The sequence below is a fragment of the Rhamphochromis sp. 'chilingali' genome (assembly GCF_963969265.1).
Source record: "Rhamphochromis sp. 'chilingali' genome assembly, chromosome: 11".
Lineage (NCBI taxonomy): Eukaryota > Metazoa > Chordata > Actinopteri > Cichliformes > Cichlidae > Rhamphochromis > Rhamphochromis sp. 'chilingali'.
In genome coordinates, this window is record NC_137938.1 from 26,618,687 (window position 1) to 26,634,676 (window position 15,990).

At 36.7% G+C, this 15,990-nt stretch overlaps 1 protein-coding gene across 1 annotated transcript; it reads right to left on the minus strand.

Annotated features, from left to right (window-relative positions):
• Positions 1–254: 254 nt before the first annotated feature.
• On the minus strand, positions 255–10,945 carry LOC308405253 (meprin A subunit beta-like). Its single transcript, XM_080895756.1, has 18 exons — positions 10,679–10,945; positions 8,204–8,248; positions 7,986–8,087; positions 7,628–7,646; positions 7,487–7,525; positions 7,347–7,372; positions 7,159–7,243; positions 6,682–6,799; positions 4,746–4,924; positions 4,226–4,444; positions 3,372–3,533; positions 2,971–3,201; positions 2,390–2,842; positions 2,129–2,302; positions 1,906–2,011; positions 1,655–1,699; positions 1,476–1,520; positions 255–776 (listed from the first exon to the last, which is right to left on the minus strand). The coding sequence occupies exons 3-18, from the start codon at positions 8,052–8,054 to the stop codon at positions 698–700; spliced, it is 2,049 nt and encodes a 682-aa protein (XP_080751882.1). The 5' UTR covers positions 8,055–8,087; positions 8,204–8,248; positions 10,679–10,945; the 3' UTR covers positions 255–697.
• Positions 10,946–15,990: the final 5,045 nt, after the last annotated feature.

Consider the following 15,990-nt stretch of genomic DNA (forward strand, 5'->3'; position numbering starts at 1 on the left):
ACTAATGAGATTTTCCTTTTTTATAGTGAGATGGGAGAACAGAAGGGGGGAGTGTGTGAAAAGCTGTCGTTCATGGGTGCCAAACCAAAGAAATTATATGTGTGTAAAATCAATGAAACTAAATTGATCACAAGAAGAGTTCATTTACATTTTGTTTTAAAGGTTATTTATTTATTTATTTATTTATTTTTGTTGAGCATCGGTACACCAACATCCAAGAAAGCACACTGTTGCTAATCATAGTAGTATAGTCCCCCCCCCCCCCCCCCCCCACACACACACACACACACACACACACACACACACTATATTATAGTAACTTCAAACTATGTGGACTGCACATGATTGAAAACTGCAGTAAACAAAACTGTCATATGATTATAAATTGATATTGGTCAAAAGCAGTTTAAAAGCTACACATATTTTACATATTTTTTGCTTGCTTTATTTTAGTCGCTATATTGTATACACAAAATGAAAACATTGTTGCAAATGATTATTATTAAACCAACAACCACAATGAAAGGTTTCACCACCAAAAAAGCAAATCATTATATTAGAAACATCTATAATAAATCAAAAAGGAACAGATAGTTATCAGGTCATACAGAAGCAAAATCCAAAAATAACAAAAAGTAATCTGGCAGCGTCAATTGTGCTGCTCATGTAAAGATTCCAGATGTGGATGAAATACACATCAGGGTATCAAAAGCAGCAGCGCTAGCAGGAGTGTGAGGAAAGGAGAGGCCATCATACCAGGAGAGAATCCAAAAAGGCTAAAACACAAAGAAACGAATTAAGGAATTAAATGAGTTATACATTTCAGAAGAAGGTGTACATCGCCATCAGCACTGTTGTGTTTTACTGGGCATAATCTATGTGTGCTGTAAGCTGCAACAAATAATACACTCAGTTGTCTTGTAATTTTACAGATTGGTGCTGAAAACAATTCATTATTATGGCAAATGTGAATTACAGACATTCTGATTGGCTGGTGACTATATTCTTGTGGGTCACTGCATAAATCATTATTACCCATGCAAGAAATACATGGGCAGAGACAAAAGACTTTAATATTAGCATTACTAGTGTCATCATCATCACTGGGCAAGGTCATGTGTAAGTCAAAGCATTATACGGTATGTATGTGAAAATAACATGTTGATTTCAAATCCTGCATCAAATATTGAAATGATTACAGCTTCCAAAATGAGCTTTTTCTTTTGTCTACTCCATTAAGTGTTCACCACTGCAGATCAGCTTTCACCATCTCACCCTATTCCTCCATTGGTACACCAAGCCTCTGCATGTGCTGCTTCATTATAAGTTTTGCTGATGACTATCCTTAAATAAAGCTTTTTGTGTTGAGCACAAAATTATACTGTGTTCAGCAGTAGAATGTCTAAAATTTCAGGTCCAGCAGAGTTTACAGCTTGTGACAACAACACGATCTTACAAACAGATGATTGTTGTACCTGTCATCTGTTGTCTCTGGAATTGGAATTGTGGTAGGTGAGATCCTGTAAACAACAAAGTATTTTTAACAGGTAGGTCAAAATTCTTATGTGTGTAAGAGTTTTAGTGTTTCTGGCTGCAAGAAACACATTCTATTTATTTAAAAAAAAACTGAAAATGTTTGAGAAATGTGGAGTACCTGCCATCTGTTGTGTCTGGAATTGGAATTGTGGTGGTTGAGATCCTGTAAAAGCATTTTCGAGAGGTCTATTAAAACTTTCATGGGTGCAGAAGTCAGTGCTAGAGTTTCTAGCACTAGTGTGCACTAGCTTTCAGATCTAGTAACAACAGACATACAAACTGCTTACTGCTATTTTCTTATGAATTTGTATATTGTTTCATATGATATGTTTTCTCTTCATATGAATCCTAATTTAATAAATTTTGTACCGTGATGAGCAAGGTCCTTTATCCTGGTCTCCAGGAGGATGTGTAATATTAACTGTTCTCACTTGAAGACATGGCAGTGAACTTCCATTAACTAGAGGAGTGAGATCTATTGAAAGAAGAAATTTAAAATATGTATACAGAAACTTGCATCACTTCATGCATTTCTGTTGTAAAAGTTTCAAGTACAATATTTAAATTTAACAATGAAAATATTTAAATTTGCCTTGTGCACTGAAGATGAAAATGGCACTCCCTCCCTTGAGGTAATCTCTGGATTTGATGTCTTCCAAAGATGCAAAATAATATCTACCATACAGGTTATTAGCATAGATGAGCTCATTGTTCTCATCAACAATTTGAGTTCCAACATCACGAGGTTTGCCCCAAAAGGGAACACCTATTTATAGAAAGCATATGTAACATAGTGGTTAATAATTTAGTTAGTAGATTTTTTAAGCATTACTTCATTTTTCTGCAAACGTACCAGTGGTGGTGAGCAGATTTGGGTCAGTGGTGAGACTCATTTGCCTTGACATCTGTAGCTGGATGTTGGGGTTCTGATCCACCATTTGGACAGTAAATTGCCTTTGTGGGCAAGGCCATTTCAGTTGGTCATCATAGACACCAGAGACAAGATGCACATATACTCCAAAATCTGTCTGCCTTAGATATAACGCTACCCGGTAAGCATAGCCCTCACTGGAATACTGCCTTGGGCTATATATCAGGGCCGGAGTATGAGTACTGTTCCAAAATCTCTCAAAATCATTAATCTGCCAGGTTCCATCTGGACACTCGAGCTCTGACAGATTGATGTCATCAATAGAGAAGCCACCTGTAGAGTTTCCTGCTCCTTTACGAACCTCAAACTCCACCTGGAACTGCTTGGTGGCATTCAGAGGAACATGGTGGAGAGTCCAGTGAGATGTCGGTGGACCTGAAGTTAGAATTTTTAGATTAATAGGTGAATGTGACGTATGTCTTCATGACAAAATGTGAAATATGAAACATTTATACTTCATCTGGAGAAAATCATCATAAATAATCACGCAAATGATTCATTACCAGTGATCTGTCCCATTAGGTAGAGAGTTCCTGTGGAGTCCCATTCATCTTGAAACTCTCTGATCCAGATGTTAAGTTTGTCTGTCTGGCTCCCATTGTGGTAATAGTAGAACTGCAGACACTGGACATGACACTCCCTCTGGGGACTCATCCTCTTTGTCTCCAGCCAGGCTGAGTCTCCCTCCTGACCTGGTCCTGTGCTAGCATACATGAAGTAACCCGCATCCTGACCTACAATACAGTTCAAAATTATCTTTAAATTTTAAGTATCAAAAGTATTTATTATTATCTCTGGCAGCTTACTTTTGATGTTAGTAATGCTGAGGTGGAAAACTACATTTTCCATTTAAAACTGTATATTAAACACTGCAATAAAAAAAATGCAATATTTGAAACCTTACCTTGATTACCATTTCCACTGGGCAGATTGGTGTGGTCAGAGCTGGGACCACCATAAACACCAGTTACCATTTCCCAGCCATTGCCACTCTTTGAACAGCGGTTCATTTGACACATGGTCCCATTAGTAAAGCCACAGTACATCTTAAAGGCAATGGATGAGCCTGTAGAGATGAATTAAAAGCGCAAGTTTTTTTTTCCAAGGAAGGTTGGAGGGAAAAGGCAAAATTGTCAACTCACAAAACTGTCATCTCAAGGGAGTGAACTGTTTTCACGTGAGCAATTTTCTACACACATTCAGCACTTTTAGGCTTAGTTAATTACTGACAATGAGCAACAGAAAGTTGATTATTGGAGTACCCGTGATATTGCTGAAATCGCAGCCTGACAATCCCGGTATGTTGATTTTTGTATGAATTAAACAAATGGGGTGAGATTATTTGCCTATTATAAATTGGCCATAGGTGCGAATATGAGCATGGTTGTCTGTTTGTTTAAACCATTTTCAAATCATAATTGTGACTTGTTGAACTTTTCTTATGACAAATAGACTTGATCATTGTGCCAGTTCAAAAAGTGATCATAATAGATATTTTGGAATTCAATAATATATAAATTTATGGCCTCATGAATATAAGTAAAAACCCCTAGTAAAGAGCCCTACTAAGTTTAAATGCGCGTAGTAACTCTAAAAACAATGTAAAAACTATTTACAAATGTGAGTGTGAGAAAGAAAATGGTTACTTTCTATTGGTTAAGAGCACAATGTTCTCATGGTGTTCTTAGTAACTTTAACCAATAATCCCAGAGTATTCCTAAAACTGGATGCTGGTCCCCATAATCTTTAAGCACTTACTGCATTTGTAGAGTAGATTCAGCTCCTGAACATCACTAGCACTCATTTCCAGTCGTTGACCAATAAGATTCTGGAATTTGGGGTCTTTGGTGATAATTGTAGATCCATTGCCATTGGTGAAATCATCTTTGCCATAGTGCATCACGGACAAATAGTCATATGGGACTCCGTGGGTGGTGCTCTCATCACTGCTGACTATTCTAAAATTGTGCTTGTAAGCTATAAAAATCATATATAAAAGCCAAACATCACATACAGAAAACAGATACTGAAAAAAATTTGATAATATGAGAGAAGGTCAAACCATAAAAGGAAATATTTTGTATGCTCACTATAGTGATTTCATTGATTTTATAACTCAATCTCAGATTATTAAATAGTTATGATTTTATGTTAACAATTTCAGAGTGGTTATTACATTTATGCAGACTGCTTTATACAGCTTTAAGATAAGTATTTGAATAGAAATATTGAACAAAGACATTAACTTTGTTATAATTAGTATAAGTGTTAACCAAACCCTCTAGGATGTTTTCAAAGTTAATCGTCACATAATCATCTCTGTCATATCTGGACTGTTCATGGTAGAAGCCAAGAGCATGAAGGAACTCATGTTCAACAATTGCAATGTAACCACAGCCTATTCCAATGGAGAGTTCCTGTCCATTGGAAAATATTCGTCCAATGTATGACCAACATCTGAAATTAAAGGCAGAACACTGATGAATATTTGTCCTATAACTAGTTATGTATTCTGTAATTTATTTAGTTTAATCTATAAAATCACAATTAAATAAATCAGAAAAGAAATAACAAAAACATAACCATTCTTAAAAATTTCACTGTATTCATCTTGTTCTTTTGCTAGAACTATATATTTTGATTTGATATACCTTTATTAGTCCCATAAGGGGAAATTTCATAAGGCTGCCGACCTATTGCGCGCAATGGCGGCGCCATCTTACCCTCCGACCATACATACATTACACAAAACATCACATGGGGAAGACAGGTCAGAGAGGTATAACAATGGAAAATGCACCACAGGAGGAAAGATAAGGAGAAAAAATAACTCCCCCCAGACTGAACTCCAACAGGGAGATCAGTTTGAGAACAGAAAAAAACACCTCTGCACATAGCACATGAAAAAACTCTTAATACACCAAAGAAACACATGACAAGCAACAGGGGTGGGTAAAGGGTGAGAGACAGCTGATTTAGACAGTATCCGGTCCTGCAGCCTGTGCGCTGGTCTCCTTGATCCACCGTCAGCATCGGAAGGGAATAAGCGTCGAAGGCATTTGGAAAGGGAGGGGGGATGAGTGTGTGCATATCAGTGTATATGTATGTGTGTGCGTGTCCAGAGTTCAGCTGAGACAGTGTCCTTCGCCCTGCTAGGCTAAGTAAACAGTCTTCCAGCCAACCCAGGTGGCCTTGCATGGAATGGGAAGGAACAGTCTAAACAGTCGTTATCAGGGTGTTTTTGTTCGGCTGCAACCTTGCGACCGCAGCTGGCGCCGAGAGGGTATCAACATGAAGTGATGGTGTTTCTTACTTTAGTGCAAACAGCTCATATGAATTTCAAAGCAGTTCTACAGTCTAACACTGGTCTCTCAATCTCCCATTGGAGAGCCGCGAGCTTCGCCATACTTGCGTTCTGTGATGTTGTCATTTTTTGTGCTCAAGGAGCCGATTCTGAGAACTCACGACAGTGTGCCTCCCCGAGATGTCATCCAATTTGCGTTCAGAGATGTTATTCCGAGCTAGCCCTCTGAGATGTAATCCAGTCTGCAGTCAGAGATCTTATTCTGAGTATTCACAGCAGCCGTAGCCTTTCCAAGATCTTATCCGTGCTGCACTCAATGAGCCCATTGAGTGCAGCAATCGTTTCAATCCCATCGTTTCAATCCCAGCGGGCAGCCTTGTGGGGGTTTGAACAGCCGGTTCCGCTTTCTTAATTCTTCGATAAGTCAGGGCCAAGCCAGTTCCGATCAGCCAGAACACTGTTACCATGGTTCCAAATAGGTAGATATCTTCAGCACTCAGGCTCACCCAAGCCCAAACTTCTCGTTGAGAAAGGGGTGTCAATTGCATTTAGGGACCAGTTGATCAAATCCATAATTCCTCTTTTAGGTTTTAGAGAACAGACTGTGAGTGAGTGTTCCTGGGAAAAGTAATACAAAAAACACGAGACTAGACAAGGACACAAGAGGCTAAGCAGGGAAGCTAAGGGAGAGGAGGAGGAGGAGAGGAGAAAAGTGCAACTGCCTTCGTCAAGAGCAAGAGCAGAAGTATATCACATATATATATATCACAAATTAAACTAAACTAAACGAACAAAAAGTCTAATTGAAAAATCAGCATAGTCATTTTTAGAATATATATGCTAATTGCAGCTAAGTAGGAAATTTTACTTTTAAAAACAACAACAACAACAAAGAGCAGAAAAAACATACCCATTTAACTGTTTGACAGAAATGTAATAGTCCTCAGAGTCCCTTGGTTTGAAGTCAATGCATGATTTCAACCTGAACTGGTCAAAGGCTCTCAGAATGACTCCTTTAGAATTAATGTCTACCATTGTTGTGTTGTAGAGATTAAAAGAAAAGAAGAAGATATTTTAGACAACCAATAAAGGTCCTTAGCCTTGCCCATGCATTTTACTGTAAGGCTATAAAGCATGGAGCTATAAAAATTTTTTTTTTTCCAGTTTTAGCAAAGGCGTGGGTGGTTGCTTTGCAAAACTATTCCATTAAAGTAGCTCTGTTCACTCGCACACGCTACTGTATTTTTTTTCAATATGTGGCTTCTATGTGTCAAAAGCGTCCAGCTGACATGGAAAAAATGCATTTTCAGGTATGACATCACAAAGATGTGTTCCCATAGAAATAAAGATTTCTTTCAGGTGTATTTGTAAGAAAACACATATTTACCAAGGTCATTATTTAAGAGGTAGGGGACTGGAGATGTCCACAGGATGTTTTCATTGATAATGGTACTCCTCTGCTTGCCTATAGGCTAAAGTGTAAGAAACATGTATATTGTGACATAATGCAAAGTTACTATGCACACAGATGTTTTTAGAACAAATACATTTTTATCTTCATACAAAAAAACTCACCTCCAAAATATCATCATGTAAAAATTCTAAGATAAAATTAAAAAAATTAGAAACAAGTCACTAATATTCAACTACAGTTGCATGAAGAACAAAAATATCCTTATAAAAAGGTTTAGTTATAAGTAGATGTTGAACTTTACCCTTGTTTATTTCAGGAATGTCCTTCACTTCACCAACATCTACAAAAACAGATGAGGTATTTTTGTATACAGTTTTTTTAATATTTAAAAAAAATTTGAATTTCATCAAATGATGTGGAAAATTAAAAAAATAGAACTTACCCACTATTTCTAGCCCATTCTGTAAAAATATCAATATAATATTAAAATAAATGTACCATCATTTAACATACTGTATGTAGTACTGTGAATAAATGTTGTTGTTTTTTTTCCATTTTAAGAATTTGATAGAAAACACACTCCATACTTGTTGGTCAACATGCAAAATTAAAATTTTTCTTTTTCTTTTTGAAAAACCAAAATCATTGTTTGTAGCTGATATTTAATATTCAGTATTATTGTTCAACAAACTTGATTACAAAACAAACCAGACAAATAATAATAAAAAAATCTCTTTAAGTTCTCTTTGCATATTGATATTTACGATTTCTGAAATATCACTATGCAACTAATCACTTACTGGGTTTAAGGAGAATGCTTCAGAAATTGCCATGATCACAAAAATAAAAACACATCCTTTCATCCTCATGGTGCGTCTTTGATGAAACCTAAATCAGAGATTCTACCAAGAATGAGGAAAAACAATCACAAAATTAAAAAAATATATAAATATTAAAGATTTATATATATATATAAACTTTATGTTTGTTCTCATAGAAATATGAAACTTGTCTTTACCTTGTGCCACACTTGTCTCTTCCTCATCTGCATGAGAAGTTGTACCTGTGACAGGAGTGTTAGAACCAGTTTTATACGACTAAAGCTACGTGCTTGACACATCAGGGAGTCATGCATATTCTATCTAGATTTGTTCCTGCTTTAGCCCACGTCATCATTTCCTGTTATCTGATGTCTGTGACATTAAAAAATCCCGAGTGTTTGCATTACTTAAAGACATTCCACTTCACACCTAATTTTTACCAGGAAAACATGAACAACAGTTGATAACAATGATAAACTCAACATTTGACTATGAACTTTTGTCTTTTACTCTTAGTGGGGAACATTTTTTTTCTGTGTGTAATTGATAGATGACCTAAGGTAATATATTATCTTTCCTCTGTCTCTGATGTGAAACAAATATTTCGTTGTGGGAGTTGGATGTGGATATGGATCTCAGTCATCTACTTCATCAAATCTTCTGTTTTCTTTTATTTGTAAAAATGTTTGAAAAGAGGACTGATCAATGAAATCTCTCACCTTTGACTGTTTTCAGTTGTATAACAAGGCTTTGTCTGTCAGGCTTGGATGCTGCGATATTGTTCCATAATGGCCAACTCATTTCCCTGATGATGATACTTGAGTACAAAGTCTACAAAGATCTTTTCAGCTCCAGTTTTTGCTGACTTGTTGGGTGAAATGATCCATAGTATCTACAATGTACTTATATCCTCCATTACAAACTTCCAGATACAGCTCCAGTGATTCTCTGTTCGACTTGTTTGGAGATTTCTGTTCCAGGCAGCTAATGATCACCTAATAATCCATATCTCTTTGCATATGTGTTATTTATCATGCTGAGTGTCTGTTCTACTCTAAGATGACACTGTGGATTTTATGCGCTTGTGTTCTACATCCAGGGCTTCCAGAATATTACATCTCCTGGAAGTCAGTATAAAGAGCTCCTGGAAGTCTCCTGGAACTAGGTATAAAGAGCATCAGGAGAATATGTATTGTGATAAAAGGATAAAACCATTTGCCACACACTGAGTAAGGACATGTTCAGCCTGGACAGTTGTTCTGTGAGGAAGCATTCAGAAATCGGCTGCTTTATCACAGTTCTGCTTTATAAAATTGAAATGTGTCTAATGTGTTTAGATTAGTCAGAATACTGCCAGATTCTGACTAATCTAAACTGTTGGCAAAAACAGGAAAAAAAAGAAAAATTCAAGCAGTATTCTAACACTTTTCAGATTTAACCAAGGCACATTAATAACAGGGTTTTTTTTTTCAAGAAGTTGTAAAACAGATACAGGTCTGTGCCTACAAATGCCCTGCTGACTAATGTACTGTGACATGATCTCCGTGCAGAAATGCAATGATAAACCAGAAATACTGGAAACCTCAACCTAAGAGGTACTTTTCTATTCTGTATGCATCAAGGCTTTTGCTTTGCTACATTATTGAGGACCCAAATGTGGTTCTAAACATTTGGAATCAGGACTCAAACATGTGCTTAGAAGTAACGTATACATAGCTCATAAAAATGAACTTATATGTGACTGTGAATTTTCCCAAATACAAATAAAAATCCTTTGATTGTTTTTAATCAGATCTTTTGTTTAGTCTTTACAAGTGTTTCCTGCTGGATTAAGAAGACCAACATAATGTCAATGTTTAAAGTGTGAAACTTCCAGCTTTACTAACTGTGTGTAAAACTATACATCAAGTGAAAGTACACACTTGTGCAGACTACCAAAATAAATAAATAAATGAAAACCCATGTCTCCCCTTGGCAGCACACACTACTTTCTTAATCACACGAAGCAAACACGGGGCTGTAAGGACTGAACTGCACATAAAAATAAAATCCAAAATCTTAAATACAATTATATATATATATATATTTATATATTTATATTATTTATAGAACCTGCATACAAAGGAAAAACCTTGTTTATATTAACATTTATTTTCAGTCATATTTTACTTGTGAACCACTTCATTTGATGTTTTTACATTTCTAAACTTTATCATACCACCCTTTTGACAGTTAACACTAATGCACTCAGAATTCACAGTAGCAGCTGCCATGACACCGTATAATAACAAAAACCAATGACGTGTGACAGTGGTCTGTTCACCTTTCTGACACCTAAAGGAAAGAATTTTATCTTGTTTTGAAACCACATTCTTTGAAGCAACATCATAATTTGCACTTGTTTTGTTTTCTATTTTTTGTTTTTCTTCCCCTTTAGTTAAGGCATTGTATGTCTGTCTGCTTTAGAGCCATATGGTTTAGACTAGCTCACACGTGAGGAAGGTATCTGTCAGGGTTTCTGGGTCTTTGACCCAGTATTCTTAGTTCATGTTCACTGTTTATATTCTGTCTGCTTCACCTCCTGTTTTATTGTGTTAGCCTTGGTCCATGTGCATTATGTTCCGTCCTCTTCCCGTTTATCATTAGGTCATTATGTTCAGCTGTGTACTCACCAGGTTCTAATCTCTCATCACTCAGCCTGTGTATTTATGTCCCTCAGTTCAACCAGTCCAATGTCGTGTCATTGATGTTATTGTGATGTTGTTCTCGCCGCTGTTAGGTTGTCCTCTGTTCAGTTCCGTCAGGTCAGCCGGTCAGTTGTCAGTCAGTCTTTCATTCATCCATTCAGTCAGTCGTCCAGCCGGCCAGCCGTTTCCTACTTCTGTTCTGTTTGTTCACTCCGTTGACAATAAAACACCAATCTTCACCTACCTGTGAGTCCAGCGTTTGGGTCCTCCTTCTTTCGTCCACGACCTCATCCTGACAGTATCACTCAGTAAAAGTAAAACAAAGATGTATGAATATTCATCATGTTAACAGAGTTTAACATAGGTGCAAGAGCCCCCCCCCCCGAAAACAAACAGCAGAATACAAGGACAGACCACTGGCTGTAAAAATGTGAAAGGAATGAGAGATGTGCATCAGAGATAAATAAAGGCTCATGTGGGTTCCTGGAAAGGGGGATAATGGTAAGTGTTAATGCTGGTAATTTGCACAAACATCTCTGATGTGGTGGATGATTGTCATGACCCAGAAAAACACTGTTGAAACACCCAGATAAAATTATTTCCCTTTGTTAGAGCAAAGATAGGCATTGTTCTAGAACTGAAAGAACCCATCTGCAAACATACAAAGAGGCGACCGACTTTATTGGTTAACACAGAATAGATCTAATAGGCAAGGCCTTATTCTTGTTTTTTTTGTATAATTTTGAATAATAGAAATTAGAGGTAATGTTGATATGGTGAACTACCATCATTGCAAGCACTGAAATAAGTTTTCTTTTTATTTGCTGCCATTTTATTTTGTCCGCACACATTCAGTTCCAATAAACTCTGCCTATTTTCTGTGCATTCAAAATGATGTTCAAAAGAAATTATTATTATCCACTGACAAAATGTTTTACTTTTTACTTTTTAATTAACATTACAGCTTTATTCTTTGTAAATTTGATAAATTTAACTGGTTGTACTTGTTATCATCTAACTTAGTACAGCAACATTTGTGTGCATCTTAACCTGACCTAACTGCAGTCCAGAAATTTGAACCACTAAAAACATTATTTTATTTACATTTTACAATAACAACAAATTTGTATAACATTTAGTAAATAATGGTTTATTTGCTAAATAAAATTATCAAAGGGATAAAATAAGCTTTTATTAATAATTATTAATGATCCAATAAAATAATGCTTCATATCAACATCATGTGCACTTATGGTGATGCAGCTTAACCTAGTTTTGTACTGAGAATTCTCAGTAGGAGCTGTCATGACATGCAACAATGACAAAAGGCATGGCAAGACAATGACGTGCTTGACTCGGGCCTATTTTCCACTCTGAAGAATAAGGAAAAGATTTTTTTTGCAGTCAAACTACCAGCATTTACGCATTCTTTTGTTCAGCACAGTCCCCAACAGTGTTGCCAGCAAAGCACCCCCACAAATCATCACACCTCCTCCTCGATGCTTCACTGTGGGAACCATACATGTAGACCATCCATTCACCTTTTCTGCATCCCACAAAGACATGGTGGATGGAACTAAAGATCTCAAATTTGGACTGATCAGACCAAAGTGCACATTTCCACTGGTCTAATGTCCATTTCTTGAGTGTTTTGGTTCAAATAAATATCTTCTGCTTGTTGCTTTTCCTTAGTAGTGGTTTCCTAGCAGCTGACCATAAAGGCCTGATTCACACAGTCTCCTCTGATCAGTTGATATAGAGATGTGTCTGCTACTAGAACTCTGTGTGGCATTTATCTGGGCACTGCTAACTTGTGATATCTGACGCTGGTGACTCTGATGAATTTATCCTTAGCAGCAGAGGTGATTCCTGGTGTTCCTTTCCTCGGGTGGTCCTCATTGTGAGCCAGTTTCGTCGTACTGCTGAATGAATCTTAGGACTGCACTTGGGGACACATTCAAAGTTTTAGCAATTTTCTGGACTGACTGACCTTCAGTTCTTAAAGTAATGATGGACTGTTGTTTCTCGTTACTTAGCTGATTGGTTCTTACCATAATATGAATTCTAACAGTTGTCAAATAGGGCTGTCAGCTGTGTACCAACCTGACTTCTGCAAAAACAATTGATGGTCCCAAACCCATTAAGAAGACAAGAAATTCCACAAATGAACCCTGACAAGGCTGAGCTGTAAAGTTGAAACCATTTCAGGTGACTACATCATAAAGCTCATTGGGAGAAAGCCAAGGGTTTGCAGCAATGCCAAAAAAGCAAAGGGTATCTACTTTGAGGAATCTAAAATATAAAACATATTTATATTTATTTATCAATTTTTTCTTTGGTACAATTCATATAATTGATGTCATCAGTATGTATCTACAGTGCAGAAAGCAGTGAAAATAAAGAAAAAACATTATATGAGAACGTGTGTCCAAACCTTACCACTCGATGGCAGTGTAACCTTGTTTTAGAACAGAAAACCTTCATGTTTACAGTGTCACGTGGGGCATTGTAGTTGCTTGGAAAAGCTGTTGTTGTTGTTTTTTTTCTTTTAGAATTCACAAATTAACATGACCTAAAAAAGTAATATGTAACAATGTAACAAAAGTATTAGACTTCAAAGTTTTTTAAGGAAAATGACCAAGTATGAGGTACATCTGTATGTATTTGAGTATTATATCTGTAGGCTAAGCATTTAAGCCTGTAGGAGTAATTTTAACAAATAGAATGACAGTCATGTAGAAAAGTTGTACTATTGATATTCATACATATTCTGATTTTAATAGCAGAAAATGAATTATGAACAAACCATGAACAAATAAGATTTATTACCATACCATAACAGCTTTATTTATAAAGCACTTTAACATAAAACCAGGGTTCACAAACTGCTGTACATATACAAATAGCATAAACACAATAAAAGAAAAATAAGATAAATGAATAAAATGAAATAAAACATGTTAAAACAAATTGAGCCACCCCCTTAAAGATAGCCAAAGGCTTCAGCAAATTAATATGTTTTAAGAAGATTTTTAAAGTCAGAAAGATAAGTTTTCACAAATTACCTGAGGGGAGTCAACACCAACAGTCTGTACAGCATGAAGGACCATGTCAATAGTTTTAAATAAGGCTTGAGGCTTACAGGAATTAGCCTGCATAATAGCAGCAAAATGTTTTCTCTTAACAGTTTTCTGATATGAATTCCAGTAATACTGTAATATTTGGTATGAAAGCTGAAGTTTATCCTTCTTCCATTTACGTTCAGCTCTCCTACACTTTCTTCTGACAGCACGGGTGGCTTCATTCAGACCTGAACCCTTCAGCTTAAAGGGGGCCACCGACTGAGTAAAACCATGAGCTGAGCTCTTCTGGATCATTACATATAGAATCAGGAAGGCTGCTGTTCTGATGAAAAACAACAGAGAACTGACCAGCAGTGAATGGGTTAAAAATACCACCGCTCTGAGCAACAGCAGGAGGATTAACTTGAGTACAAGGAAGGGAAACCTCAAACAAGACAGGCTTATGGTCCAGCCATACAGCATCACAGACCTCTAAGTTAAAGACCGGTAAACCGCGAGTTAAAACAAAATCCCATATTTTTGTGTAGGCACAGACACAGGTTTTGCGAGTGTACACTAAAAGAGAGTAAACTCTAGCACACAAAAAATAGCCTAAATAGCACAAACAAACGCAACAGGAACAGGGCTAGATGGCAAGCCAAACACACTGGTGCCATCTTGGGCACAGGACCAAGATACTTGATAGCCATCACGTGGGAACGGCAAAGCTAGACTGTGTACAAAGGGAGGAAATTCAAGATAGAAAGTGGGCCATACAATAAGACAACATCCTCTTGGAGCAAAGAAAACTAAAAGTCAGTGCTTTGAAATGTTCTGGTCAAAACCATGGACGAGCTGCCCATGTCAGGAAAACACCAGCATGGCAGAATCGAATGTGTTCCTCTAGGCTGGTGACTAGGACTGGTCAATATAAATGTTTAGTTGCATTTACTGCTTCACAAAGTGGTAAATCAAATATTTAAATAATTGATCATTGCCTCAATTATTTTAAAAAAAAAATCCACATTTAGTTAGTTTTGCTTAATATACTCTGAAAACTTGCAGAAAATGAAAAAGAAAACCCACAAAAACATACGAGGTTGTTTTATGATGTATTTATAGGGGACTCTGAAAACTTCCAGAGCTGTAACAAAACATTTCCAGTAGAGGTACAGTTGGAGGTTTAAACACTGGCATGGAAAATGTGAACATGATGATATGCTGCATACAACAGTTTTCTCATGGCAATTTCAAATTATTCTAAATTCCAAGTACTAGGTGAAATTGTTGTGTTACATTTTTCTTTCTTGTCAAGAACGTCTCTTCATAACAACCCTGCTCTAAAGCATGGCCATATTCATATGATTGAGAAACAAACGCCATGACCTGAGATAATTTCTAATGATCCAATGACATGCGATACTTATCTTATCACTGCTTGTCAAGCAGAGAAGAAAAGGTCTAGTAACAACCTGTTATCTACATCAAAACAAAATCAGATCGCCGTTTGCTTTCGTGGTGTGCAAGGCAAGATGTGTCTTGTTCGGGGGAAAAAAAGAAAAAAAGAACCTAGTGGACTGTGTTGTAGAGTTTAATGGGAGCAGATACCAGCAAAGGCTCCTTAACAATACCTTTTGGCCATTTGACTGATAAGAGAATCTGAATAGTCCTTTTTGCTTCCCACACAAGTGCTAATGAGGTATAAAGACAGGCTGAAACACAAACATTTGTAATCAGATTTGCATTTCAAAAGTCTCACAGAGCTTTTAGAGCAATTTGAGGAGCGTGTCTCTCATTGAATGCAATCCTTATCACTAACTGCATTTAGGGAAGAATGGATGCTAAGGATTTAGATTTATTTATGTAGGACAGACCTTTAGACATACAAGTAAATTACCCATTGAATCAGTCAAAAAAAAAAGCAGAGCAGTAGTAAATAATCAGGAAACAGATGTTTTGTGTGTGTTGTGTGTGCATGTGAATGCGTTGTTATTGTTATTGGACTCTAACCCTCCACGTTGGATGCTGGCACTGTCAGTAGGGGCAAGATAAGAGGGATAAGACCAGGCGTTATACAGTTACAACAACAGGGGTGGGGGGGTTCAATAAATGCAAAATATGTCAAATTTCATGACAATGTAAAATCCTAAATTCTTTGAATCGAAGGGATTAACTTCTTAGTCTCTTGGATTACATTGGTCAGCTTTTTTTTTTCAGTTTTGCTGTTGATATATG

What these genes read in the sequence shown, in the direction of transcription:
- LOC308405253 (XM_080895756.1), bottom strand. Translation starts at nt 8,054, where the DNA reads ATGAGGATGAAAGGATGTGTTTTTATTTTTGTGATCATGGCAATTTCT. An exon ending in AAAGGACCTTGCTCATCACG is followed by an intron (nt 1,700 to 1,905) that starts GTACAAAATTTA and finishes ATGCTTTTACAG; the next exon opens with GATCTCAACCACCACAATTC. An exon ending in CCAGAGACAACAGATGACAG is followed by an intron (nt 777 to 1,475) that starts GTACAACAATCA and finishes TTTGTGTTTTAG; the next exon opens with CCTTTTTGGATTCTCTCCTG.